The 25759-nt window shown below is 42.7% G+C and overlaps 1 protein-coding gene across 50 annotated transcripts in view; it reads left to right on the forward strand.

The window, feature by feature from the left end:
• Window positions 1-25759, forward strand: part of TFDP2 (transcription factor Dp-2) — a 192620-nt gene that overhangs the window by 108126 nt on the left and 58735 nt on the right. For 5 of the 50 annotated variants that reach the window (XM_070072710.1, XM_070072709.1, XM_070072716.1 and 2 more), the window contains exon 4: window positions 25664-25751. The exons of 20 other annotated variants lie outside the window; for them this stretch is intronic. Coding sequence is in view for 16 of the 30 variants with exons in the window: in XM_017346815.3 (XP_017202304.2) it covers window positions 16824-16854 (31 nt within the window). In the remaining 14 variants the exon portion in view is untranslated. Of the gene's footprint in view, window positions 1-16644; window positions 16855-17194; window positions 17290-25663; window positions 25752-25759 lie in introns of those variants that run through there. 25 more of the 50 variants (XM_008266270.4, XM_070072700.1, XM_070072706.1 and 22 more) reach the window with 13 other exon arrangements.

Genomic DNA, 25759 nt, shown 5'->3' on the forward strand with positions numbered 1-25759 from the left:
GAAGCGAGAGCTAGAAATTGAACTCAGGCATTGTGATATGGGGCATAGGTGTCCTAATTGCTAGACCAGATGCTACCCCTGGGCATGAGATTTTTAAGTTTCCTAGTTGATTCTGGTGTGCAGCTAAGGGTGAGGATCACTGCTACATTGGCTCACAAAATTACTTGTGGCCTGGGGGACAGTTTAAGAATAGTGTCTTAACTGCTAGGCAAACTGCCTACCTCTGATACAAACAATTTTTTTGAAATCATGCATAGTTATCATAATGTGCATTTCCATTATGCATATTTTGATGCAAAATTTTTTTTGAAAGCTGTGCATAGTTTTTTCCTACATAGATTTCCATGAACTTCTTGAGCAAGTGCCCATGATATGGTGTGGTTTATCCTCTTTTTTGGAAAAAGACTTGATATAGGTAAATAAAACATTAATTGTAATATTTCAGAGTGATTTTGATGATTTTTTTTCTTTTTTTTTAAGATTTACTTATTTATTTGAAAGGTGGAGTTACTGAGAGGCAGAGGCAGAGAGTCTTCCATCCACTGGTTTACACCCCAAATGGCTGCAATGGCCAGAGCTGGGCTAATCTGGAACCAGGAGCCAGGAGCTTCTTCCGCGTCTCCCATGTGGGTGCAGGGGCCCACCGACTTGGGCCATCTTCTGTTTTCCCAGCTCATAGCAGAGCACTGGATTCAAAGTGGGGCAGCTGGGTCTCAAACCAGGGCCCATAAGAGATACTCACACTGCAGACGGCTTTACCTGCTACGTCACAGCACCGGCCCCTCCTGTATGCTTTTATGTTTGTATATTTTGCAATTTTTATGCAATGAGCATGTGTAGTATTTTGAACATTTTGTAAAAGACTGTGGAAAACCAGTCTTTTCCCTCTACGCAGTTAGCAAAAAAAGTTTTTTAAGTATGACCTTTGTTAGCAAAGATGTAAGAAATTTGTGTCTTCAATTCATATCCACTTTTTTGTGTTCTACTTCTATTTATTTTTATCTTTTCTATTTATTCTTTACTGTTGGGAATGTAAGTCAGCACTAAAACTCAAGGAAGCAAATTGATAACACATTGTGTATGTCAAACTACTTAAAATAATTTCTGGGGAGTAGCACTGTTGCACAGCAGGTTAAGCCACTGTCTGCAGCACCTGCATCATGTATGGACACTGGTTCGAGTCCTGGCTACTCCACTTTCCATCCAGCTCTCTGCTAATGAGCTTGGGAAAGCAGCGGAGGATAACCCCAGTCCTAGGGCCCCTGCACAAACATGGGAGACGCAGAAGAAGCTCCTGGCTTCAGCCTGGCCCAGCCTTGGCTGTTGCAGCCATCTGGGGAGTGAACCATCAGAGCAAAGATCTCTCTTTCTCTCTGTGTCTCTCCCTCTCTCTCTGTAATTCTGACTTTCAAATAAATAAATAAATATTTAATAATAAGAATTTCTGTTCTTTCATTCATTAGAAACCCTCTGGAAGTTTGTCATGAGAAGAAAATCAAAGATTTGAGTGAATTATCTGTTACATAAGTATAATCTCAAAAATATGGAGATTATAAATAATGATTTATAGAGAAAATATAACACAGTTTTGTGATAGACTTATTTATCTGTTATGTTATTTAAAGAATGTTTGTTTATCCTGTAATTCTGTTATCCCATGGTTAGTCTTCTGATCAGAATAGCATCTATAATTTTCTTTAAAGACTCAATGTTCTTTGCAGTAGCCAGATAAACAAATAAGAAACGGGTTCCTAATACTGTTTTGCAAATTGCTGAAATTAGTCAACAACTTTTTTCCCCAAACCATTTCCTTATGTGTATTTTGCCTTTCTCAGTTTCAGTCTGTTCACTTTACTTTCCATTTTCGGTGTGGTGTGTACAGTTCTACTCTTCTGCCTGAACTGCTCTTGCTTGCTTCAACCGAGGCAAAGCCCGCATCACCTTCTGTGTTGCAGCCTACACGTCACTCCACTCAGATACATCCTCCTGGGCCACTTGATCTAAAAGAGTATCAATATAACACCCCTTACCAGCTCTCATGCCCATAATTTCTTTTATAGCAGTTAACACACTGGATGTTTTTGTATTTGCTTGTTCAAGTGTCTCCTTCTTTGCACTGTCACTTTCCAATATATCTTCATGAGTATATTTTTAGATCCTCCTCTAATGATTGTAAATAGTCAGTAAATTTGTACGGATTGACTGAATAGACTGAATTTTGCAGTTTTGACAGTAGCCCATTAAGAATTTGTTCTGCAGGGCCGATGTGGCAAATCAGGTTAAGCTGCCGCCTCCAACACCAGCATCCCGTATGGGCACTGGTTCATGTCCTGGCTGCCTAACTTCCAATCCAGCTCCGTTCTAATGGCCTGGGAAAAGCAGTGGAAGATGGCCCAAATGCTTGGGCCCCTGCCACCCATTTAGGAAACCTGGAAGAAGCTGATGCCTCCTATTTTCAGCCTGACTCAGCCCTGGCCCTTATGGCCATCTGGGGAATGAACCAGTGGATGGAAAATCTCTCCCTCCCTCTCCATTCTCTAACTCTCCCTTTCAAATAAATAAATAAATCTTGAAAAAAAATCATGGTGTAACTAAATTAAGTTCTTGTAATTTATATTATAACAAGTATAACTCATGTATTTTAGCCATATTGGTTTTTATATTTAATGTATTTTATGTAGGAATTTAGAGGAGAAAGTTTGATTAGACTCGGGGTCATAGATGCTGCTATGGCAGACTTGGAATTCCCACTGGACATTGAAGAGTGGGTAGAATTTGAAGATGTGAAGAGTTTTTAACTCAAGACTGTAGGAATACCTTTGGCATGTTTGGGAAAACATTATAGATAATTGTAGGTTGCTAATGGGGAAGGCAGCTAGTTACTGGTAATTATAAATAGAAAATTGCTAGTAGTTTCACCTGGATGTAATTATTGGCAAAAAAGCCAAAATAGTAGTAATAATTAATGTAGTCAGTGGCATTCTTTTTAACAGATACACTAGTGAAGGCATTTGATGAAGTGACTGGCCCTTGTCATTCATTTATTTAATAGATATTGATCAAATAGATAAAGTATATGAGGGCACTCCAAAAATTTGTGGGGAAATAGAATTAAAAGATGAGTTTATTTTGGTGCAAAATATTTGGAAATTCATGCGTAGTCGTCCCCCCCCAAAACCTTTTATTTAAGGAATACAAGCTTACAATTCATAATTACAACTTTAGGAATATGGTGATTCTTCCACTGTACCCACTTTCCCACTCCTCCTTCTCCTCCCTCTCTTACTCTTGCTCTTATTTTTTTAACTAAGATCTGTTTTCGATTAACTTTATAAACATAAGATTAACTCTATGTTAAGTAAAGAGTTCAACAAATAGTAAGAAAAAAAAAAAAAACAAACTTCCTCAACAGTCCAGACAGGGGCTGTTCAAAGTCCTTGCTTCTCAAAGTATCAATTTCACTTCTACAGATTGCCTTTTAGGTAATCTATTAGTTATTACAAGTCATGGCGAACATATGGTATCTGTCCCTTTGGGACTGGCTTATTTCACGAAGTATGATGTTTTTCAGTTTCATCCATTTTGTTGCAAATGACTGGATTTCGTGTTTTTGTTTTTGTTTTTTTTTTTTAATTGCTGTGTACTATTCCATGATGTACATATCCCATAATTTCTTTATCCAGCCTTCAGTTTTAACTGGCATTTGGGTTGATTCCAAATCTTAGCTATTGTGAATTGAGCTGCAATAAACATGGGGGTACAGATAACTCTTTCATATGCTGATTTCATTTCCCTTGGGTAAATTCCCAGGAGTGGGATGGCTGGGTCACGTGGTAGGTCTGTATTGAGATTTCTGAGGAATCTCCATACCAGTTTACACTTACACCAACAGTGGATTAAGGGTGCCTCTTTCCCCACATCTTCGCCAGTTTGTTGATTTCTGTATGAAAGCCATTCTAACTGGGGTGAGGTGAAACCCGCTTTTGTGGGTTTGATTTGCATTTCTCTGACAGCTAGTGATCCTGAGCATTTTTTCTTACGTATATTGGCCATTTGGATTTACTCTTTTGAAAAATGTCCATGTAAGTCCTTTCCCCAATTCTTAACTGGGTTGTTTTCTTGTTGTTGAGTTTCTTGATCTCTTTTATTATTAGTTGCATAGTTTGCAGATAACCTCTCCCATTCTGTTGCTTGCCAGTTCACTTTGATAAATGTTTCTTTTGCAGTACAGAAACTTCTCAATTTGATGTAATCCATATAATCCCATTTGTCAATTTTGGCTTTGATTTCCTGTGCCTCTGGGGTCTTCTCAAAGAACTGTTTGCCTATACCAACGTCTTGCAGCATTTCCCCAATGTTCTCTGATAATTTGATAGTATGGGATCGTAGATTTAGGTCTTTGATCCATTTTGAGAGGATTTTTGTGTAAGGTGTAAGGTAGGGGTCTTGCTTCATACTTCTGCATGTGGAGATCCAGTTTCCCCAGCACCATTTGTTGAAGAGACTGTCCTTGCTCTAGGGATTGATTTTAGCTCCTTTGTCAGAGATGGTTGTAGATGCCTGGATTGATTTTTGGCGTTTTTATTCTGTTCCGTTGGTCTATCCATCTGTTTTTGTACCAGTGCCAGGTTGTTTTGTCTTGAAATTTGGTATTGTGTTGCCTCTGGCTTTGTTTTTGTGGTATAAATTGCTTTAGCTATTCAGGATCTCTTGTGTTCCCATGTAAATTTTTTTTTTTTTTTTTTTTTTGGACAGGCAGAGTGGACAGTGAGAGAGAGAGACAGAGAGAGAAAGGTCTTCCTTTTGCCGTTGGTTCACCCTCCAATGGCCGCCGCTGCAGCCGGCGCACCGGGCTGATCCGATGGCAGGAGCCAGGATCCAGGTGCTTTTCCTGGTCTCCCATGGGGTGCAGGGCCCAAGCACCTGGGCCATCCTCCACTGCACTCCCTGGCCATAGCAGAGAGCTGGCCTGGAAGAGGGGCAACCGGGACAGAATCTGGCGCCCCAACCGGGACTAGAACCCGGTGTGCCGGCGCCTCAAGGCGGAGGATTAGCCTATTGAGCCACGGCGCCGGCCTTCCCATGTAAATTTTAGCATCATTTTTTTCTCTATCTGAGAAGAATGTCCTTGGTATTTTGATTGGCATTGCATGGAATCTGTAAATTGCTTTCCAGTAGTATGGACATTTTGATGATACTGATTCTTCCAATACATGAACATGGAAGATTTTTCCATTTTTTTGTATCTTCTATTTCTTTCGTTGATGTTTTGTAATTCTCATCATAAAGATCTTTGACATCCTTGGTTAAGTTTATTCCAAGGTATTTGATTTTTTTTTTTTTTTTGTAGCTATTATGAGTGGAATTGATCTTAGAAGTTGTGGTTTTTTTTTTTTTTTTTTTTTTTTTTTTTTTTTTTTTTACAGGCAGAGTGGACAGTGAGAGAGAGAGACAGAGAGAAAGGTCTTCCTTTTGGCATTGGTTCACCCTCCAATGGCCGCTGCGGCCGGCGCGCTGCGGCCGGCGCACCGCGGCCGGCGCACCGCGCTGATCCGATGGCAGGAGCCAGGAGCCAGGTGCTTTTCCTGGTCTCCCATGGGGTGCAGGGCCCAAGCACCTGGGCCATCCTCCACTGCACTCCCGGGCCACAGCAGAGGGCTGGCCTGGAAGAGGGGCAACCGGGACAGAATCCGGCGCCCCGACCGGGACTAGAACCCGGTGTGCCGGCGCCGCAAGGCGGAGGATTAGCCTAGTGAGCCGCGGCGCCGGCCTCTTAGAAGTTTTTTTCTGAGCCATGGCATTGTCTGTGTATACAAAGGCTGTTGATTTTGTGTATTGACTTTATATCCTGCTACTTTACCAAACTCTTCTAGGAATTCCAATAGTCTCTTAGTAGAGTTCCTTGGATCCCCTAAATAAAGAATCATATCATCTGCAAATAGGGATAGTTTGACTTCCTCCTTCCCAATTTGTATCCCGTTGATTTCTTTTTTTTGCCTAATGGCTCTAGCTAAATCTTCCAGGAATATATTGAATAGCAATGGTGAGAGTGGGCATCCCTGTCTGGTACCGGATCTCAGTGGGAATGTTTCCAACTTTTCACCATTCAATAGGACACTGGCCGTGGGTTTGTCATAAATTGCCTTGATTGTGTTGAGGAATGTTCCTTCTATACCCAGTTCGCTTAGAGTTTTCATCATGAAAGGGTGTTGTATTTTATCAAACGCTTTCTCTGCATCTATTGAGATAATTATATGGTTTTTGTTCTTCAGTTTGTTAATGTGATGTATCACATTTATCGATTTGAAAATATTGAACCATCCCTGCATACCAGGAATAAATCCCACCTGGTTTGGGTGACATAGTTTTTTTCAAAATCTGTTTCTATGTGAAATCTCTGAAGACCCTTTGTACTACAGACAGGAGTTCAGAAATGGAATAGAAGGAATGGAAAGCCAAAAATCTGCTGTGGAGGTACTCATAGTTTTAGGAACTGACAAACATGTTAAGTTAAAAAGGAGTGGTATTGGGACAATGCTGGCCTCCCCTATGGGCACTGGTCCTGGCTGCTCCACTCTTGATCCAGCTCCCTGCTAATGCACCTGGGAAGCAGTGGAAGATGGCCCAAATCCTTGGGCTCCTGCTTCCATGTGGGAGCCCCAGAAGTTCCTGGCTTCAGCCTGGCCCAGCCCTGGTTGTTGCAGCCATTTGAGGTTGTGAAGCAGAAGATGGAAGATCTCTCTCTCTCTCTCTCTCTCTCTCTCTCTGTGTGTATCTTCCTCTCTTTCTTTTTCTATAACTCTGCCTTTCAAATAAATATTTTTTTTAAAAAAAGGAGTGGGGTAAATGTTGCAATAAATGCATTTTCACAGTGCTTTGAGAACTCAAAAAAGGACCAAGCCTACAGTAGAGAATTGGGAATTTTGAAAGGCAAAATGACAGAGTGGGAGAGACAGAGATCTTTCATCTGCTGGCTCACTCTCTAGCAGCTGCAGCAGCCCTGGCCTGGGGCCAATAACTCCATGCAAGGAGTCCATGTGGACTGCAAGAAATCAAGTACTTGAACCATCAAATGCTGCTTCCTCTGCGCATTAGCAAGGAGTTGGATAGGAAGCAGAACTTGAACTGGGTCTTTGATGTGGGATGCAGGTGTCCAAAGTGGCAGCTTCACCTGCTGTGCCATGACATGAGCGTCAAAGAATTGGGACTATCTTGACTGAGGGGTTAACATTTTATATGAGTTTTGAAAGATGAGTACTAGTTTACCAGTTGAAGGAAACTGAGACCTTATCAGTAAAGTCACGGACCATTCATATAATGGTAATAATTCACACACCTTGCACTGGGGGAGATGGAGCTTAGGAAAGCAGTTTAGGATCATTAAGGACCTTCTGTCATCTATTCGATGAGGGAACCATCAAAAGTTTTCAGATAGAGGACTAAAATGACCTTCTTTATTTATTTTTTTTTCCACCGGAATAGTTTAACTAGTGGGCATGTAGATGACCTGGAGAATAATGGTTTTAGTAAGGCTGTTGCTAAAATCTCATTGCATTCTTAATTATGATTAATATCTGTGGTCATAGTGTCCACATAGTGTGTGCACTAGTACATAGCAAGAGCTGGATTAGATTCTCAGTTCTACCGCTTGCTAGCATAGAATGCAAGTTATTTCATATTGGTAAGCCTCCTTTTTTTATGTGAATAATGAGGCTTATGACTGATTTTTGTGCACTGCTGATCAGGAGGAAGTAATGAGGTTGCTGTTGGATGGGGAAGATGTCAAATGAGACTGTTAGATATAATATAATCCAAGTGTACTGTTGTGTACTGTTGAGTACTGAGTGAAGATAGACCTGAAGTTTGCCATTGAAAAGGTAGAAGTTTAATCTTAAGAGATAGCTAGTTTTTGTGTTTTTTAAAAGATTTTATTTATTTGAGAGGTAGAGTTACAAACAGTGAGAGGAAGAGACAGAGAGAAAGGTCTTCCCTTCATTCATTGGTTCACTCCCCAAATGGCCACAACTTCCAGAGCTGCACCGATCTGAAGCCAGGAGCCAGGAGCTTCTTCCTGGTCTCTCACGCAGGTGCAGGGACCCAAGCACTTGGGCTATCCTCTACAGCTTTCCCAGGCCTTAGCAGAGAGCTGGATTGGAAGAGGAGCAGCTGGGACTAGAACCAGCACTCAGATGGGTTGCCAGTGCTGCAGGTGGAGGATAATTAACCTACCTTGCCGTGGCGCCGGCCCCAAGAGATAGCTATTTCTAAGTAAGTTTTTATATGCTGTGCCTGAAGTTTTGGAGAAAGGAACTATTGAAGGTTTTCAAGTAGGGAATTGATGTGGTCAGTTACCTCTTAATGCAAACTTACTGCAAGAGGAGATGGCCATGTCTGAGACATCTAGAATACAAGTAATGAGGAAAAAAGTTAAAGAGCAAGACCACAAAAGTTGAGATCAAAACAGAGAAGGAATGATCTTTACCAAGCCAAGAGAGGATAGTTTTAATAGCAGTAAAAGATGTGATCCCCAAGGTCAGATGCAGCAAGGTTATGGTGCATAGCCCACGTCAGATTTACCAAGGCAGAGCTTGTTGTCTAGAAAATACAGTGTCATTTGAGCAGTTGGGTAGAAGCCAGATTAGGATGTTTCTTTGGGGCTAAGGACTATGCCTTGATTATTTTTGTATCCTTGCTGCCTAACAGAGTGATTATTATGTAGGAGGCACTTTGTGTACTTTTGAAGAACTAATACTATAATTAATTGATAAGACTATGTATTATATACTATAACTAATTGATGAACAGAGAGCTGAGATGTTAGCACTCTTAAAAAGTTTTCTGTTTGCCACAGCAGTTAAGTTGCTGCCTGGGATGCTTGCATCTCATATCAGAGTGCTGGTTTGAATTCCAGATTCTCTGCTTTTGATTCAGCTTCCAGTTAATGCAACTGAGAGGCATCAGGTGATGGCTCACGTGCTTAGATTCCTGTTACCCATGTGGGAGACCTGGATGGACTTCTGATTCCTAGCTTCAGCCTGGCCCAGTCCTGGCTGTTGTGGCCATTTGGAGAGTGAAGCAGCTGATGGAAGATCTCTATCTCTGTCTCTTCCCTTCTATCTGTTTCTCTGCCATTGAAGTAAATAAGTAACTAAATCTTTAAAGTGAGAGAGAGATAAACTCAGGAGAGGAAAAATCAAAGATTTTGAAGAGAGAAGTAAACTTGGAAACTAAACCTCTTGCTGCTTTGGAAAAAATCTATTACAGAGTGGACAGTGTAGCATTAGGCTAGTGAGTAGATAATACTTGCTCCCCCTACCTACCACTTAATGATTAAGGAATATTCTGATGAAAATAATATAGTTGTTGGAGTCAGAAAATCTAGAGTTAAGTCTTCACCTCTTGCTAGATTGCAGGCGTACACCTTCCGGATAGGTTAACGCCGGCGAGACCTCGGAGACACCAGACGCGTTTATCGGCTTTTCAGCTTTCACTTTATTTTTCAGCAGACTCGCGTTACATGTCGCGAACGCCCGCCCTGTTACCGGCATTCATTCACAACTCCTTCATTCACAACTCCTTACTTACTACTCGCATTCATTCACAGCTCCCGCCTGTTACCGGCGTTCATTCATAACTCCCGCCTGTTTCCGGCGTTCATTCATTCCTCCGTCTTTTACCAGCGTTCATTCATCCACACCCGCCCACCGTCCACCTATTTATATATATATCATTCACGGAAAACATGTTACCAACTAAGTGTGGGAAACATGCAATAACAGGATGCTTAAAGTCAAAACAGGATCTTGCAATTAGCAACGGGCAGGGTGGAAAAAGCCCAGCACTAAACTTCTTGTGCTCGTACATGTCGGGAGGGTCACAGCTGGCCAGGCTGTCCCGTTCCCCGACACTAGATTACTGGAAAATCACTTAATGTCATATCTATTTAAATGACTTATTCAAAATAGTTCAGCGAGTGGCCATGTATGGGGTATTCAGATGTTTCCCCACCAATCTCTCTCTTAGCTACCTAGCCACTACATTTTACATAATTAGGTCTTCTGTCACAATTAACTGGCCCAACACCTTGATACTTTGACAACATTTCATTGGCTAGGGATGAACACTTGACCTAAATGCAGTCAATGAATCTCTTCCTGATACTTTTTATCTGTGAAGTATAAAACTAATGACACATTAGTGGCCATGGTTCCCTCCCAGTGAAGAATGCTGATCTATCATGAAAGACAATAATGCTAACTAAGACAAGATCAGAAGCAAAAAATAGATGAAGCCAAACGCACAGCCGTGGCACCCTTCACATTCTTTTTTTTTTTTTTTTAAGATTTATTATTATTTTCTTAACTGGGCTAAGTTGTTCTATTAGAGAAAGCCAGAATCACAAAGGACTTTAAGAGTAGGCATGGGGACCCTTCCTCTTGCCAAAGGTAGGCATGACATTGACAAAGCGCTGGTTGTGTTATTATTATTTGAAAGGCAGACTGAAAGAGGGCTCTTTGGTCCATTACCCAAATGTCCACAGCTGGTCTAGGCTGAAGCCAGGATCTTGGAACTCCATCCAGGTCTCTTGGGTGGGTGGCAGGAATCTAAGTACTTGCACCATCCTCTGCTGCCTTCCCAGGCACATTAGGAGGGAGCTGGATTGGAAGCAGAACAGCCAGGACTAGCACTAGCACTCCAGTACAGGATGCCAGCATTGCACATGCTGGCTGGGTTAACGTCTCTGTGCCACAATGCCAGCCCCAGCCTTTGAATTCTTGAGACCTAGATACATACCTGACCCTCCTACTCTGGATATCTAATGTTTGGATTCTGTGAACTATTTGAGCCAATTAATTCCTTTCAAGTCACCCAAGTTTGATTTCTGTTTCCTGTGGTTAAATCAATACCTGCATTTGCGTGAAGTGTTCTGACTAAAGCTCATGCATTCTCCACTGTACCATTTTTTCTCTAAGGCTAAAACTCTTATGTCTAAAACATTGTCCCTCCCTAACTCAGAAGGGCGGCAGTGAACTATTTCTGTCTTCTCGGTGTCTCTGGTTTTTTCCTTTCACATAGATCCCTCTTTATGTTACTTGGCATAGGCCGTGCTCGTCCTGTGAAGCCTCCAGTTTAATTCTGTGGGCGCCACTAACTCAGCCATGACTAAAGCATGCATGTGGATTTTGCAAGAGGCGAAGTTACAGGAAAGTAGATTTGGGCCAGACTGAGAAAAATTTGGACGACTAACATAAGTAGTTTCTTGCTGTTGTCTAAGCCAGAGGTGTTTCACAGAACTTAATGCAGTGATGGAGTTGTTTACTACGTGCAGTGTCTGATGTAGTAGCTGTTAACCAGCAGGCAGAGCACTTGACATGTGGCTAACGGGACAGAAACCGTGAATTTCAACTGCATTGAATTTTAATTAATTTAAATGTAAATAGCCACATGTAGTTAAGGCTACCATTTTGTTAATGTAGCTCCAGACCTCTAGCAGATCACCAGAGGTTGTATTTCTTATTTCTTTTGTTTTTAAACTAGCAGACTGATATGTGTTAGAATAAAACTGGAGGGCCCAGCGCTGTGCCTGCGATGCCGGTATGTCCAGCTCCTGCTATGGCCTGGGAAAGCAGTAGAAGATGGCCCGGGTCCTTGGGCCCCTGCACCCACATGGGAGACCAGGAAGAAGCTCCTGGCTCCTGGCTTTAGATCAGCTCAGCTCTGACTACTGCAGCCATTTGGGGAGTGACCCAGTGGATGAAAGACCTCTCTCTCTCTCTGTGTCCTACCTCTTTATGTAACTCTTTCAAATAAATTATAATTCTTTTTTTTTTTTTAAAAAAGAGTAAAAGTGGAAACGATGTGGGCAATTGGATGAAGCAAAGAAATCACTCTTTAATCTGGAAGTTGATGCCTTTAACAAGGATAGGGAACACAGGAGAATGAGCTGGTTTGGAAAGGTATGTAAGTTCAGTACTGTGGAAGCAGAGTTGAGATCATGGGATATATAGACAGAGAAAAGACAAGTCTAATCAGGCCGGCGCCACGGCTCACTAGGCTAATCCTCCGCCTTGCGGCGCCGGCACACCGGGTTCTAGTCCCGGTCGGGGCGCCGGATTCTATCCCGGTTGCCCCTCTTCCAGGCCAGCCCTCTGCTGTGGCCAGGGAGTGCAGTGGAGGATGGCCCAGGTGCTTGGGCCCTGCACCCCATGGGAGACCAGGAAAAGCACCTGGCTCCTGGCTCCTGCCATCGGATCAGCGCGGTGCGCCGGCCGCAGCGCGCCGGCTGCGGCGGCCATTGGAGGGTGAACCAACGGCAAAGGAAGACCTTTCTCTCTGTCTCTCTCTCTCACTGTCCACTCTGCCTGTCAAAAAAAAAAAAAAAAAAAAAGACAAGTCTAATCAACCATTGTAAGTAAGGGTTTAGAGCAAAACACAAAAGACCAGGACTAGAAATACACATTTTTGTAGTCATCTACACAGAGGTGATAAAGCCACAGGGGCAGGCATTGTGGCGCAACAGGTGAAACTAGTGCTTGGGATGCCTGCATTCCTTCCCGGCCACTCTGCTCTGATCCAGCTCCTTGCTAAGGTACTGGGAAAGCAGCTGATGATGGCTCAAACTTGGGTTCCTGCCACCAACATGGCAGAATTGGTGGAGTTCCTAGCACCTGGGCAGCCATTTGGGGAGTGAGCAAGTGAATGGAAGATCTCTCTATGTCACTCTGCCTTTCCAATAAATAAATCTTCAAACAAACAAAATATCCATGGAAATGGGAAATGTCCTCTAAAGGAGGGATGCAGATTTTTAAGAAAAGAGCATCAAACATTAGCACCTTGAAAAACATCTGTAGAAAGAAGGGCAGGCAGAGGTGAAATTATCTTGTGATATATTTTTAAGGAACAGGCTCTAACCTGTCCAGGTAGTAGCAGGAACCCCTTGCTTTAGGTGTAGTACTTGTCAGCAAGATTAAGAATTTTGCTTGAGGGGCTGGCACTGTGGTGCAGCGGGTTAAAGCACCTGTCTGGCAGATTTGGGTGCTGGTTCGAATTCCAGCTGCTGCACTTCCGATCCAGCTCCCTGCTGGTGTACCTGTGAAGGCAGCAGAAGATGGTCTAAGTCCTTGGGCTCCTGCACCAACAAGGGAGACCCAGAAGAAGCTCCTGGCTCCTGGTTTCAGATTGGCTCAATTCTGGCCATTGCAGCCATTTGAGAAGTGAACCAGTGGATGGAAGACCTCTCTCTGTCTCTGTCGCTACCTCTCTTTGTAATTCCTTCAAATAAATAAAATAAATTTAAAAAAAAAAGAATTTTGCGGGCCGGCGCTGCGGCTCACTAGGCTAATCCTCCGCCTAGCGGCGCCGGCACACTGGGTTCTAGTCCCGGTCGGGGCGCCGGATTCTGTCCCGGTTGCCCCTCTTCCAGGCCAGCCCTCTGCTGTGGCCAGGGAGTGCAGTGGAGGATGGCCCAGGTGCTTGGGCCCTGCACCCCATGGGAGACCAGGAAAAGCACCTGGCTCCTGGCTCCTGCCATCGGATCAGCGCGGTGCGCCAGCCGCAGCGCGCCAGCCGCGGCGGCCATTGGAGGGTGAACCAACGGCAAAGGAAGACCTTTCTCTCTGTCTCTCTCACTGTCCACTCTGCCTGTCAAAAAAAAATAAAATAAAATAAAAAAATAAAAAAGAAGAATTTTGCTTGAAAATGTGGCTAAGTTAGACACAGCATAGCTAAGTTCCATTCCTTCTACCTGGTAGATAGTTATTCCAAGTAGGCATTGAACATGTAAAAGCTATTGTGTTATCATATAGTGTGTTTTCTGCTATATAGGACCATAAATATGTCATTATACTTGGTTAGTATTTGGTCAGGTTGCTTATATATCTAGCAAACTCTAATTCAAATGAATCAGTTTATAAACCTGAGAGAGGGAATACTTAGCTCCATTTGATGTTTTCTAGATAATCGATGAAATTAATCTGATGCTCAAATGGATATCATATAGAAGAGTAAGGAGAAAAAAAAAGAGTAAGGAGAAGTTATTTATAAGATGCATTTTATTATTGCACTGACAAGTCCCATGGATTTTCTCACACTGTTGTATGCTTACGAAGGAGTGTGGAGGGTAGTGATTACGCTCTTGGAGTACTGTAGATGAAAGGGCCATGTGAGTGGAGGAGCACTGGGAAGAGGAAATATGTGGAGGGAAGAGAGACAGGTGGAGGGTAGATGTATGAAGTAGACAGTAGGTAGCTGGAGAATTTGCCACCTAGCTCAGTGCCTGATAGATGGTAGGTGCTCAATAAGAATGAGTGCTCATTAGGGAGAAGGAAAATTGCTCCTGGAAGAGCAGTGGAATCCTGCTCTGGCCCCACCTTGTTTTCTTCCTTACTTGGGCTCAGTCACTACCTGTGTTCCTGACTTTGGGTTGCTGTTGTTAGGTTTATTGTTTGTTGTTGTTGTTTGTTGTTGTTTTTTTTTTTTTTTAAAGTATTTAGAGGTAAAGTAACAGACACACAGAGAGAGATGTCGTCCTTCTGTTCGTTTACTTTTGTTTACTCCCCAAATAAATGGCCACAGCAGCTGGAGCTGGGCTAATCCAAGCCAGGACCAGGAGCCTCTTCCAGGTCTCCCACATGGGTGCGGGAGCCCAAGGATTGGGCCATCTTCTAGTGCCTTCCCAGGCCACTAGGGAGCTGGATCAGGAGAGGAGCAGCCAGGACCAGTGCCCATATGGGATGCCTGCGCCACAGGCAGAGGCTTAACGTGCTATGCCACAGTGCCGACCCCATAGTTCATTGTTAAAACATGTACTTGGTATTGTGTATCTGAACTTGTAATCATTGTCCAGCTCTGAGGGACAGGAATGGGAGAATGCTCTGCTATTAGAGGTGTGGTGAAAATACACCTCAGTTGGAAGTTGGATTTCCTTCAGTTTTCATACTGTGACCGGATCAAGATTATGAACACCCTGGCCTTGGGGGATGTTGGCAGACATTTCTGGCCGATCTGATCAGTTAGAGGTGTGCTCTTAGTTTTCTCTGTAAACCAGGTTCATCCAGTAAGATGATCAGGAATGGTAGGAAGCAGGATGGAGAGCTTAAAATTGTTTCCAACTATGTAAATGGATACAATGTAAGATTTTAATACACAAAACTTACCAGATCCTGTGAAATTTCCAGGTTTCTTCTTTTTTAGTCAAAATTCCTGAAATCTGTCTACAGAAACTTAGTTTATAGAATTTTAACTGACTCCTTTCCTCAAATATTATAGTGACCTCATATCTGATGGTAAAATCAGATTTTAGAATTTGAAAAGATACAGGGCCATGTAAGTTTTATTTTCAATTTTGTTTGAACTAAGGTGTTTACAACTCAATTTTTTTTAAAGATTTATTCATTTATTTGAAAGTTAGAGTTACATACATATACACACAAACACACAGAAATCTTCTATCTGCTGGTTCACTCCCCAGTTGGCCGCAACGGCCAGAGCTGCACCGATCCGAAGCCAGGAGTCAGGAGCTTCTTACAGGTCTGCCACACAGATGGAGGAGTCCAAGGACTTGGGCCATCTTCTTCTGCTTTCCCAGGCCATAGCAGAGAGCTGGATTGGAAGTGGAGCAGCTGGGACTAGAACCAGTGCCCATATGGGATGCCGGCACTGTAGGCAGTGGCTTTTCCCGCAGTGCCGGCCCCTACAACTCAATTTAATTTACAGCCTATACTGTGTCATTGTTGGCATGTCATTGTATACATGTAGGCATAATATATGTTGGGGGGGAATGAGTAGGAAAAGGTTCTGCGGTTTCTTTTGCTCAATATGCATTTGCATGTGTAACAGGCACAGTTTTAGACCCTGAAGATACAGCACTGAACACAGTGCAAACTGTCTGCCTTCCTGGAGCTGCTGTCAGGACTCGCTCTGAAAGGGGACTGGTTCAGATTAGGTGGTTGCTAATGGAAGGAGTGGTGGCCCACACTGGGGAGCTGAGGTGCCCACTAACAAGCTCACTGAGCCTGAGGCTTGTTGGGCTGCAGTCTGCTGGGTTCACATCTAGGTCCTGGGGCCCAAAATAGGGTTTGGTTTATAATAAGTTTTAAGTAAATATGTTGTTGATTAAAATGTTTATTGTTTGTTATTTATTGTATAGAAATAAACATGTGCATTGGTAATTTGTTTTTATATATGGCTAGTGGAAAAATGCTATCTCAGTTGCTTTATTGTTAATGTTACCTACTTTTTGTTTTGCTTGTGCCCCGTATCAGGATGCAGGAAAAACATATTAATATTGATAATTAGTCATATGGTAACTTGATATTGCAAAGAATAGATTTGGAAAGGAACTTAAGAGGTCATCTTTTGTTCAGCTTCCTGCCTAGGAAAACTGAGCAAGATGATTAGGTATGCATTTTTAATTAATCATTTAAAAAACTAGGACAACATAATTGGGTCCCCCCTTGAGAAATTGGAGAAAGGTACTTAACCCTAGATATAAAGGGACTAACCTGCAGATTCTTCGTATGTCGGACTATGTGGGAAAGTGGGGGGAAAAAATAAAGCCCAACTAAGCTGCTCTTTGTTGATATCAGAAATGGGCCTGTCATTCACTCTGGCATTGAAGCATAGCCGCCTATCTCAGGGGGCAGGACCACAACTGTTTTTCCTCCCACAAGCGCCTGGACAGTTATTACAGGTTCAAAAAGCCCGACCAGTTTTTCAAGAGTTTCTTCTTTTTTTCCCCCTGGAACTCAAGGCGCTTTTGCTCTGCTTTCAAGATGCACTGAGGTCTGCTTTGTGACTGCTTTGGAGCCAGCCAGTACCCTGACATGTATAATTCGAATTGTGCAGGTTTCACGAGTAAGTTTAATCTTATTTTTAAGCTAGTTAAAAATTCAAATGATATTTAGAAAAATGTTAGCTTGGATTTGAGCATTTTATCATGTCACTGTTTTCACTTTAAGCATTTTTGTTTTTCTAACTTAAAAAAATCTATTAATTTAGTAAGAAAGCAAAGTTCTATACAGAAGAGCCCCCTGGTCTCTTAAGACCTACGCTTGCAGCTTCTTTTCTCATATCTCTGTTACATTTGACAGTATTCATATGTCCTCTGAAAGCCAGTTAGCCGAACAGTTTTCTTGAGCATCTTTTTAGTTTTACTGAGAAGTATTTTAAATTGAGCTTTTCTGAGCTCGATTGCTTCTGTCTGACACAGTCTCAAGTTTCCACTGAATGGTAACAAAGACTGTGGAGTGTTGTTGGTACTGCAGTGGGAGGCATGCTTCCTTAGACCAGGTAAGAGAGATCAGTTTGTTTCCTACTGCTGGGTGAGTTTTTGCGCGGTGTTTATTTTATAGTCTTGAAACAGCAGCAATGTTAAATTGATAAACAGCCAGGAACGCGCTGATTTCAAGACGCCCTTGCTTGTTGCAGACAGAAAAACTACAGGGCATGGGGGTTGGGGTGGGGGGGAGGGGAGAGTTGGCTTATTTTATCACTCAGTGACTTACATAAATGAATTAAAATGTGGAAATACTCTGGAGCCCAGTTCTCTTCAAGAACTGAAGAAGCCGCGAGGATATTAATAATTTTAAAGGTACTCCATGCTTATTACTTGTGAAAGCAATTCAAAGGGTAGTTTTTACTTTCATTTTTTCCCCCCAACAACAGTTAATAAAATAAGCTTTGCCCTTAACCAAACATTTTTTCTCATTTACAAAAACTTTTAAATTGTCAACAGCAAGAAATGCTGCCTCGGGATCTTTGTAAATCAACCTGACACTTGAAAAATATTTCAGCTTTTATAGCTGTTCCATTCCCTTTTTGTTCCTAGTACATTTTTCTTAAAAGTATTTGTGCTTTGAAAATGTCAGCTGTATTCTAATGAAGCTCAGGCATTGTTTGCTCATAAAGGGGCCGGTGCATTCCACTGCTTTAGGGTTTATTATGAGGCACAGTGTGAGAGTGTGGGTGGCACCATTTGGTGTCTGCCTCTTGGGGTAGTGACTGCCATTATGTTAGCCTTGGATTGGCAAAGAAAATAGAGCATACAAGATGCTATATGAGTCTGGATACTGGGAAGAAAATCTTACCCCTAAGCAGTTCTTAGTGAGCCTGGAATGTGTGTGACAACTCGATTGTATTGATCATTTCAAGTATACCTTGAAGCCCGCTTTTTAGTAACAGTTTATATCCCACCAACCACATGTCTTGTGTTTTGTTTTGTTTTTTTTTTTTTTTTTAAATGTATGTAGCATTTGGCCATCCTTTGAATTTTAACAAGGAAGTGAACACTGGTAGATAAACTATGGTATTTTAACAGATACTATAGAACTTTAATCCAGTTACTGAAAAGTTTCAAGGAACTTTAGGGGTGGGTGGGGAGGGGAGTGGGAGGTCAGGCGGAGAGCCTTTCTTTCAGCCAGGAAAGCCCTCCTGAAGGAAAAAAGCAACAGATGTTTCTTCGGTTACAATTGAGGTTGCCTCATTCAAAACTCAGCAGCTACAACAGGGAGAGGGGTCATAAATCTGACTTAATCAGGGGACAAACAGAAGTCATTTAAAATTTAATCTTTTATATTCAGAATTTGAGAATCAATGTTGAGTACCATAGGTTTTAAAGAGTCCTTTTAGAAGATCTTCGAAAATTGTGTGCAACTAATCAAAATGTTGGAAAGTTAATTTTAGTGCACTTAAAGCTTTGGAAAAAAAATGGATCACTGAATCATATAGAATTTTTTTTTTAACTTAAGCCATAAAAATATGTAGGAAATAACTTAGGTTGCAGAAGTTTGGAATTACACAATAGGTAGAAGGGCTTAAAATGAAATTGAAATATGAAACATCAGTTGCCTAAGTTGAGAAATCATTTTATCTTCTCTGAGAAGCATTAGACTTACAGAGAGCTTTGCATTAAGAATGTGGGAGAAAGATTTCTGGTGTAATTGAAATGATGTGTCTCAGTTTGCCTCAGTAAAGAATGATAATAAGTCTAGATTGGTTGCTACTGGGAAGAGGGGATCCTTTTTTTTTTTTTTTAATGTGTTGGAAGGAGTAAGGAGGAAAGAGTTTGAAAGAGTAACATGCATGGAATGAAAGTAGTCAAATTAAAACAATATTTTTGAAGTTGTGGGATTTATATTCAGTAAACTCTAAACCTTTCCTTTACAAGTAAATCAAAAGAGAAGTTCCTTGCTCCCATATAATGCACATTTATACACTTAACAACTTAATGTTCTTCTTAAAGTTAGTTCTGGAAACACCAGTGCTGAGCATCCGATCTTTCATCTTCTAGGCACCTATTAAATTTTGCCATACCCTACACTGTAAAATCAGTAGTGACTTAAAATAGTTAAAAAAATTCCTTGAGCTGAAATTTACAATTTGTGTATGGATCAAATATTATATAGTTTTCTGAATATTTGATCTAAGGAGAAGACTGGAAATGTTAGCAACATTCAAGGAGATTATTTAAAATTTCTCTTAGCTTAGGGTCTGTAGGCTTCCCTGAGGATTTTCTTTTATTCAAAGAATTATGACCTAATTTAGAGAATTTGGAGTTTATCAGATCAATGTTTTAATTAAAATGAAGATATGATTCTAAAATTGACCTATATACATCTTGCAGTTTTAAGAAACAGTAGCCTTTAGTATTAAGGTGTTTTTTTCTCCCTCTAAGATAAGTAAGATAAGTAAAATAACTTAACTGGGGTTTAAAAATGGAATTTAGATTTGCCTAGAGAACTTTTGCAATTTTGACCAAAGTATGTGAATTTTGATGGACTAGATAGCCTTCAAAAAAGTTGGTGACCCCATAAGATATGTAACTGTGATAGCATCATAGATGGTAGTTATCAAAAATGTGTCACTAAAGATGATAAATGTAAACATGATAAGTTACTTCAGGAAAACAGCATAAGTAGTAGCAACACAAATATAGTTGAGACTGTTAACCTTCCAAATTAAGAAGTTAAGAGCAAATCAGTTGAATTATTTGAAGATGAATTCCCACTATTGCTGTAAATGTAATTTATCATGGAATTATTGAGTGTGTGTTCAAATTATGGTAGAGAAAATCATATTGGTTTTTATTGTAGTGTATATATACTGTGTGATAAACCAGTTTCTATTATACTGCGCATTTATGTGTGAAATTCATTGGTAGTGTCTGGGAAAGAAAGTCCTAGTTCAGCTGTCATCTAGAGGTAATTCCATAATTAGCCTTAATTTCTAAGAAACACTTCCATCCCCAATTGACTTCACTCTTTAAAAATACAGATTGAGGGGTGGATGTTGTGATGGAGCAGACTGAGCTTCAGCTTGAGATGCCTGCATCCCATACTTGGGAGTGCCTGGTTTGAGTCCTAGCTGTTCTTGTTTCCTGCTGATACAGCTGGGAGGCTCAGGTACTTGAGTTCTTGCCACCCACATGGGAGGCCTGAATGGGCTGTCTGGCCCCACCCAGGCAGTTACAGGTATTTGGGGAGTTGAGCAGCCAGTGGATGAAGTCCATCGCTCCCTCTCTTTGCAACTCTGCCTTTCAAATAAATAAAGAAAACAAGGGGCCAGCGCTGTGGCGCAGTGGGTTAATGCACTGGCCTGAAGCACCAGCATCCCAGATGGGCGCCAGTTCAAGACCCTGCTGCTGCACTTCCAATCCAGCTCTTTGCTATGGCCTGAGAAAGCAGTGGAAGATGGCCCAAGTCCGTGGGCTCCTACACCCGCGTGGGAGACCCAGAGGAGGCTCCTGGCTCCTGGCTTAGATTGGTGCAGCTCTGGCCGTTGTGGCCAATTGGGGAGTGAACCATCGGATGGAAGACTCCCTCTCCCTCTCCCTCTCTCTCTCTCTCTCTCTCTGCCTCTCCTTTCTCTGTGTAACTCTGACTTTCAAATAAATAAATAAATCTTTAAAAAAGAAAACAAAATATATACTGACAAAAGACTTCAGGAGCAAGGTACCTGGGGTTCTTCCATCATATCCCCTGTAGCCCAAAACTGAGGTCCTGAGGAAATTAGCCTTACCTGTTCATTGTTCCCCAAGTCAGAATCCCCACAGCGGTTGATTTAAATGTTCTCTCTGCCTTACATGTAGATGTGATTAGAAATAGCTAATAGCTACCTAAGAATTTCCCACCTTCGGGGTGGGTGTAAGAGGGAAGATTTGCCTGGCGCCTGTATTTTTCTGAAAAGAAAACCATTTCTACGGCTTCAGAACGAATGAAGCGGTGTGATCACAGTGCTTTGGGTATATTCTGAGTTCACTGTATTTTGGGAATAGACCCAGGAACCTATTGTGTAATAACATAGTTTTCACCAAGTTTCGAAGGACTAGTATTTTCAAAGGATTTTTAGATGATAGAACCTCAAAGCTACAGGCCATGATTATGGAACATTGGTTTTTTGGTCTGCTCATTGGTGAAAATTTGGCAACCCCATTGACTATATCTCTGACCAAGAGATCAGTAACTGAGCACTTACTGTGTGTAAAGTAGACCCAGTAGGTTTGAAGAAGTCTTTGAATGAATACAACAGGGCTTTGTTGACACTGATGTCTAACTTTTTTTTTATTTTTTATTTATTTTTTATTTTTTGACAGGCAGAGTGGAAAGTGAGAGAGAGAGAGACAGAGAGAGAGGTCTTCCTTTTTGCCGTTGGTTCACCCTCCAATGGCCACTGCGGCCAGCGCGCTGCGGCCGGCGCACCACGCTGATCCGAAGCCAGGAGCCAGGTGCTTCTCCTGGTCTCCCATGGGGTGCAGGGCCCAAGCATTTGGGCCATCCTCCACTGCACTCCCTGGCCACAGCAGAGAGCTGGCCTGGAAGAGGGGCAACCGGGACAGATTCCGGCACCCCAACCAGGACTAGAATCCTGTGTGCGGGCGCCGCAGGTGGAGGATTAGCCTATTGAACCACAGCGCAGGCCTGATTAGATGTCCTGCTCTTCAATAGTAGCCCCCAAGTGGGGCAGGCATTTGGCCTAGGCATCCACATTCCATATCAGTGTCTGGTCCAATACCCTACCCTCTTCCAGCTTCTGACTCCAGCGTCTGCTGCTGTGGACCCTGACGGATGGCAGTGTTGGCTCAAGTAATTGGGTTCCTCCCACCTACATAGGAGACCCAGAATTGGGTTCTCAACTCCTGGCTTCAGTCTCAGCCCAGTCCTGGCCATTGTGGGCATTTGGGGGAGTGAACCAGTGGATGGAAGACCTCTCTGTGTCTGTCTGGGTGTCTCTCTGCCTATCCAGGGAGGGAGAGGGAGAGAGGACATCAGTAACTCGCAGCTTTGGATGAGTTAATTCACATGGTATTATGGAATCCAATTATTTCCTTTTTTATTTGCCAAGGAAAAGAGCTTCTTTGAAACTGTAATTCATAGGTAGTCCTTGTTTTTTTTGTTTGTGTCTTAAAATTGCAAATTCATTGTTAAGAATCCAGCTTTTTAATTCAAGATCTGCCTGTATTTATTGTCATTTTTTATAAATGCTAGAAAAAGACCTTACTTAACTGTAAATTCAAAATGATTTGTTGACAATGGCTACCAATTCAGAGGGGTTGTGAGAATGGTTTCCAATTAAGCACTCCTGGGTATTTTAATATTCACAAATTATGATCCCTGTGGTTGCACCCAGCTGTCTTGATCTGCTCTAGCCATTCAGTGGCTGTTGGTAGGAGATAAACTGTGCTGCTTTCTACTCATTCTCTTTTACTAGGCCTGTAAGCAATGTCTGTGTGCCATCTGGCGGGGTATTGGCTGTGGTGATGTTGCTAAAAGTGGTGGTTGAAAATAAAGATAAACCATTGCACAAATACAACATTTAAGAACAAGAAACTAAAGAAATAAGGGTTACCCAGTCTTTTCTCTTTTTCAAAATGAAAATAAATTTAAGCTCAATGGAATAGAGTCTACTTACACTCTTTAATTCGGACAAACGGAAGAGGGGAACTTGAAGCAGTCGTTCTTTCTCAGCCTTGGCTAACGGTAAGAATCACGTGAAGCACTTGTTAGAGGCACAGTTACCCACGTAGTTTCTTTCTTTCTTTCTTTCTTTTTTTTTTTTTTTTGGACAGGCAGAGTGGATAGTGAGAGAAAGGTCTTCTTTTGCCGTTGGTTCACCCTCCAATGGCCGCCACGGCTGGCGCTGCGGCCAGCGCACCGTGCTGATCTGAAGGCAGGAGCCAGGTGCTTCTTCTGGTCTCCCATGGGGTGCAGGGCCCAAGCACTTGGGCCATCCTCCACTGCCTTCCCTGGCCACAGCAGAGAGCTGGCCTGGAAGAGGGGCAACCCGGTGTGCCGATGCTAGGTGGAAGATTAGCCTATTGAGCCGGCCACCCACGTAGTTTCTGATTCTTTGGGTGTGTCCAGTGGAGTAAGCAAGAGGACCTCCCTATCGCTTCACATCTCATAACCCAAGCGCATTTGGGGAGAGCCGCTGTGATGGGCTGGAGAAACCTCGCTGAATGGTATGTAGTAAACTTACTCAGTTATTCAGCACAAAATGCATTGCCCAAAATAGGAAATTTTAGTTAAGCAGGTAGAAGAGAAAGGGGAAGATTTAAGACTTAAAAAGGTTTCTTGATTAAAGAAGGTTAACATAAAAAAGATCAAAAATCGCATATTTAAGATAAAGAAGCCAGGGAAAGGACAGTAAGATCAATCCTGTGGCTAAAACAGATGTTTTGGGGTAGATAATTTAAAAATACTGAAAGGCAATGGCCATGTAAGAGACCTAGTGAGCAGGGACCACATTATTTCTGAGATTTTTTTATTTAGCTTTGAGATTTCATTAACTAAATGAAACCAGTTAGAATAGTGCAGTTGGGGCTGGCGCTGTGGTGTAGCAAGTAAAGCTGCTGCCTGCAGTGCCAGCATCCCATATGGGCGCCGGTTCTAGTCCTGGCTGCTCCACTTCCGATTCAGCTCTCTGCTATGGCCTGGGAAAGCAGTAGAAGATGGCCCAAGTCCTTGGGCCCCTGCACCCAGATGAGAAGACCTGGAGGAAGCTCCTGGCTCCTAGCTTTGGATTGGCACAACTCTGGTCGTTGCAGCCTATTTGGGAGTGAACCAGCGGTTGGTAGACCTCTCTCTCTCTTTGCCTCTCCTTCTCTCTCTGTAACTCTGCCTTTCAAATAAATAAGTACATCTTAAAGAAAGAATATTGCAGTTAGCAGAGACTGAATCAAGGCATTTGCTTAAGAAATGAGGAAGGCTGGTGCCGCGGCTCACTAGGCTAATCCTCCGCCTTGCGGCGCCGGCACACCGGGTTCTAGTCCCAGTCGGGGCGCTGGATTCTGTCCCGGTTGCCCCTCTTCCAGGCCAGCTCTCTGCTGTGGCCAGGGAGTGCAGTGGAGGGTGGCCCAAGTACTTGGGCCCTGCACCCCATGGGAGACCAGGATAAGTACCTGGCTCCTGCCATCGGATCATCGTGGTGCGCCGGCTGCAACGGCCATTGGAGGGTGAACCAACGGCAAAGGAAGACCTTTCTCTCTGTCTCTCTCTCTCACTGTCCACTCTGCCTGTCAAAAAATTAAAAAAAAAAAAAAGAAATGAGGAAGTACTGCTTACATCTGGCATGTGGGAAGATGGAGAAGCGGTGTTTGTTTTTTCTCCTTTCAAACTGTAGAGTCCAGGATACTTATGGTTCCAGAGGCCAGAGAAAGGAGCTAGCTAGTCATTTGAAAGGTGTCCACCAAGTAAAAATGCTGATCAGAGCCAGGAGAGCAGATGTGATCTTCTAGGGAAGCCTCACTTACAAGTGTAAGGTTCATGAACCACTCGGGATTGTGCTTATTACGGCCCTTGCAAGGACCTGTCGTTGGCTCGTGGAAAGATTCTGGGTACGTGCTCTAATGGGGAAATCCCAAAAGTTCTGTGTTCTGACTCTCACGGCTGCAAAAACATGGAGACCACGCTTCGGGTCTGTGACATGTAGGAATCCTGTGCATCTTCTGTGCTTACCAGTGCACCCAGGGGTGCTCGATTCTGTTTTGGAACCAGTTACAGAGAGGAGATTTCAGAGGGTATGTCAACCGTTGTACTTTAAACTCTTGCCTTCTCAGCTAGCGTACTTACAGTGATGGTGTAATCGCTCAGTTAAAAGGTTTAGTAATGGGGCCAGCGCTGTGGTGCAGCAGGTTCAGCTGCCACCTGCAATGCCAGCATCCCATATGGGTGCCAGTTCAAGACCTGGCTGCTCCCTGCTAATGTGCCTGGGAAAGTGGCTGAAGATGGCCCAAGTGCGTGGGCCCCCGCACCCAGGTGGGAGACCTGGAGGAAGCTCCTGGATCCTGACTTTGACCTGGCCCAGCCCTGGCCCTTGTGGTCATTTGGGGAGTGAATAATTAATGGAGAATCTTTCTCTGTCCCTCTCCTTCTCTCTGTGACTCTGGCTTTCAAATAAATACAAAATAAATGTTAAGAAAGTTTAATAATGGTGACTGCCTTTGGAGTTGATCTTAAGTGAATATGATTGAGTATAAATGCTCTCAAATGGAACATAACAGTGGTGGTAAAGTGGGTGAGTTGTTAATGTACTTTATAGCCATGCTTGTTAAATAGAATGGGAACTGTTTTTTAAGAAAGAAGATATCTGCATATGTTCAAACATAAAAATGAAGGAAGTCAGAGTAGCAACCATGCTTATGTCCTTACCTTTGCTCCCCACTCTGCAGGTGCACATTACACAAGGATATGTTGATCTCACAGGGTGGATAGTTCCAGTTGGATATGCTGTGCTCTCAAATTAATTGTGAGTTATTGGTATGTGA

The sequence above is a fragment of the Oryctolagus cuniculus genome, chromosome 4 (assembly GCF_964237555.1).
Source record: "Oryctolagus cuniculus chromosome 4, mOryCun1.1, whole genome shotgun sequence".
Taxonomy (NCBI): Eukaryota; Metazoa; Chordata; class Mammalia; order Lagomorpha; family Leporidae; genus Oryctolagus; species Oryctolagus cuniculus.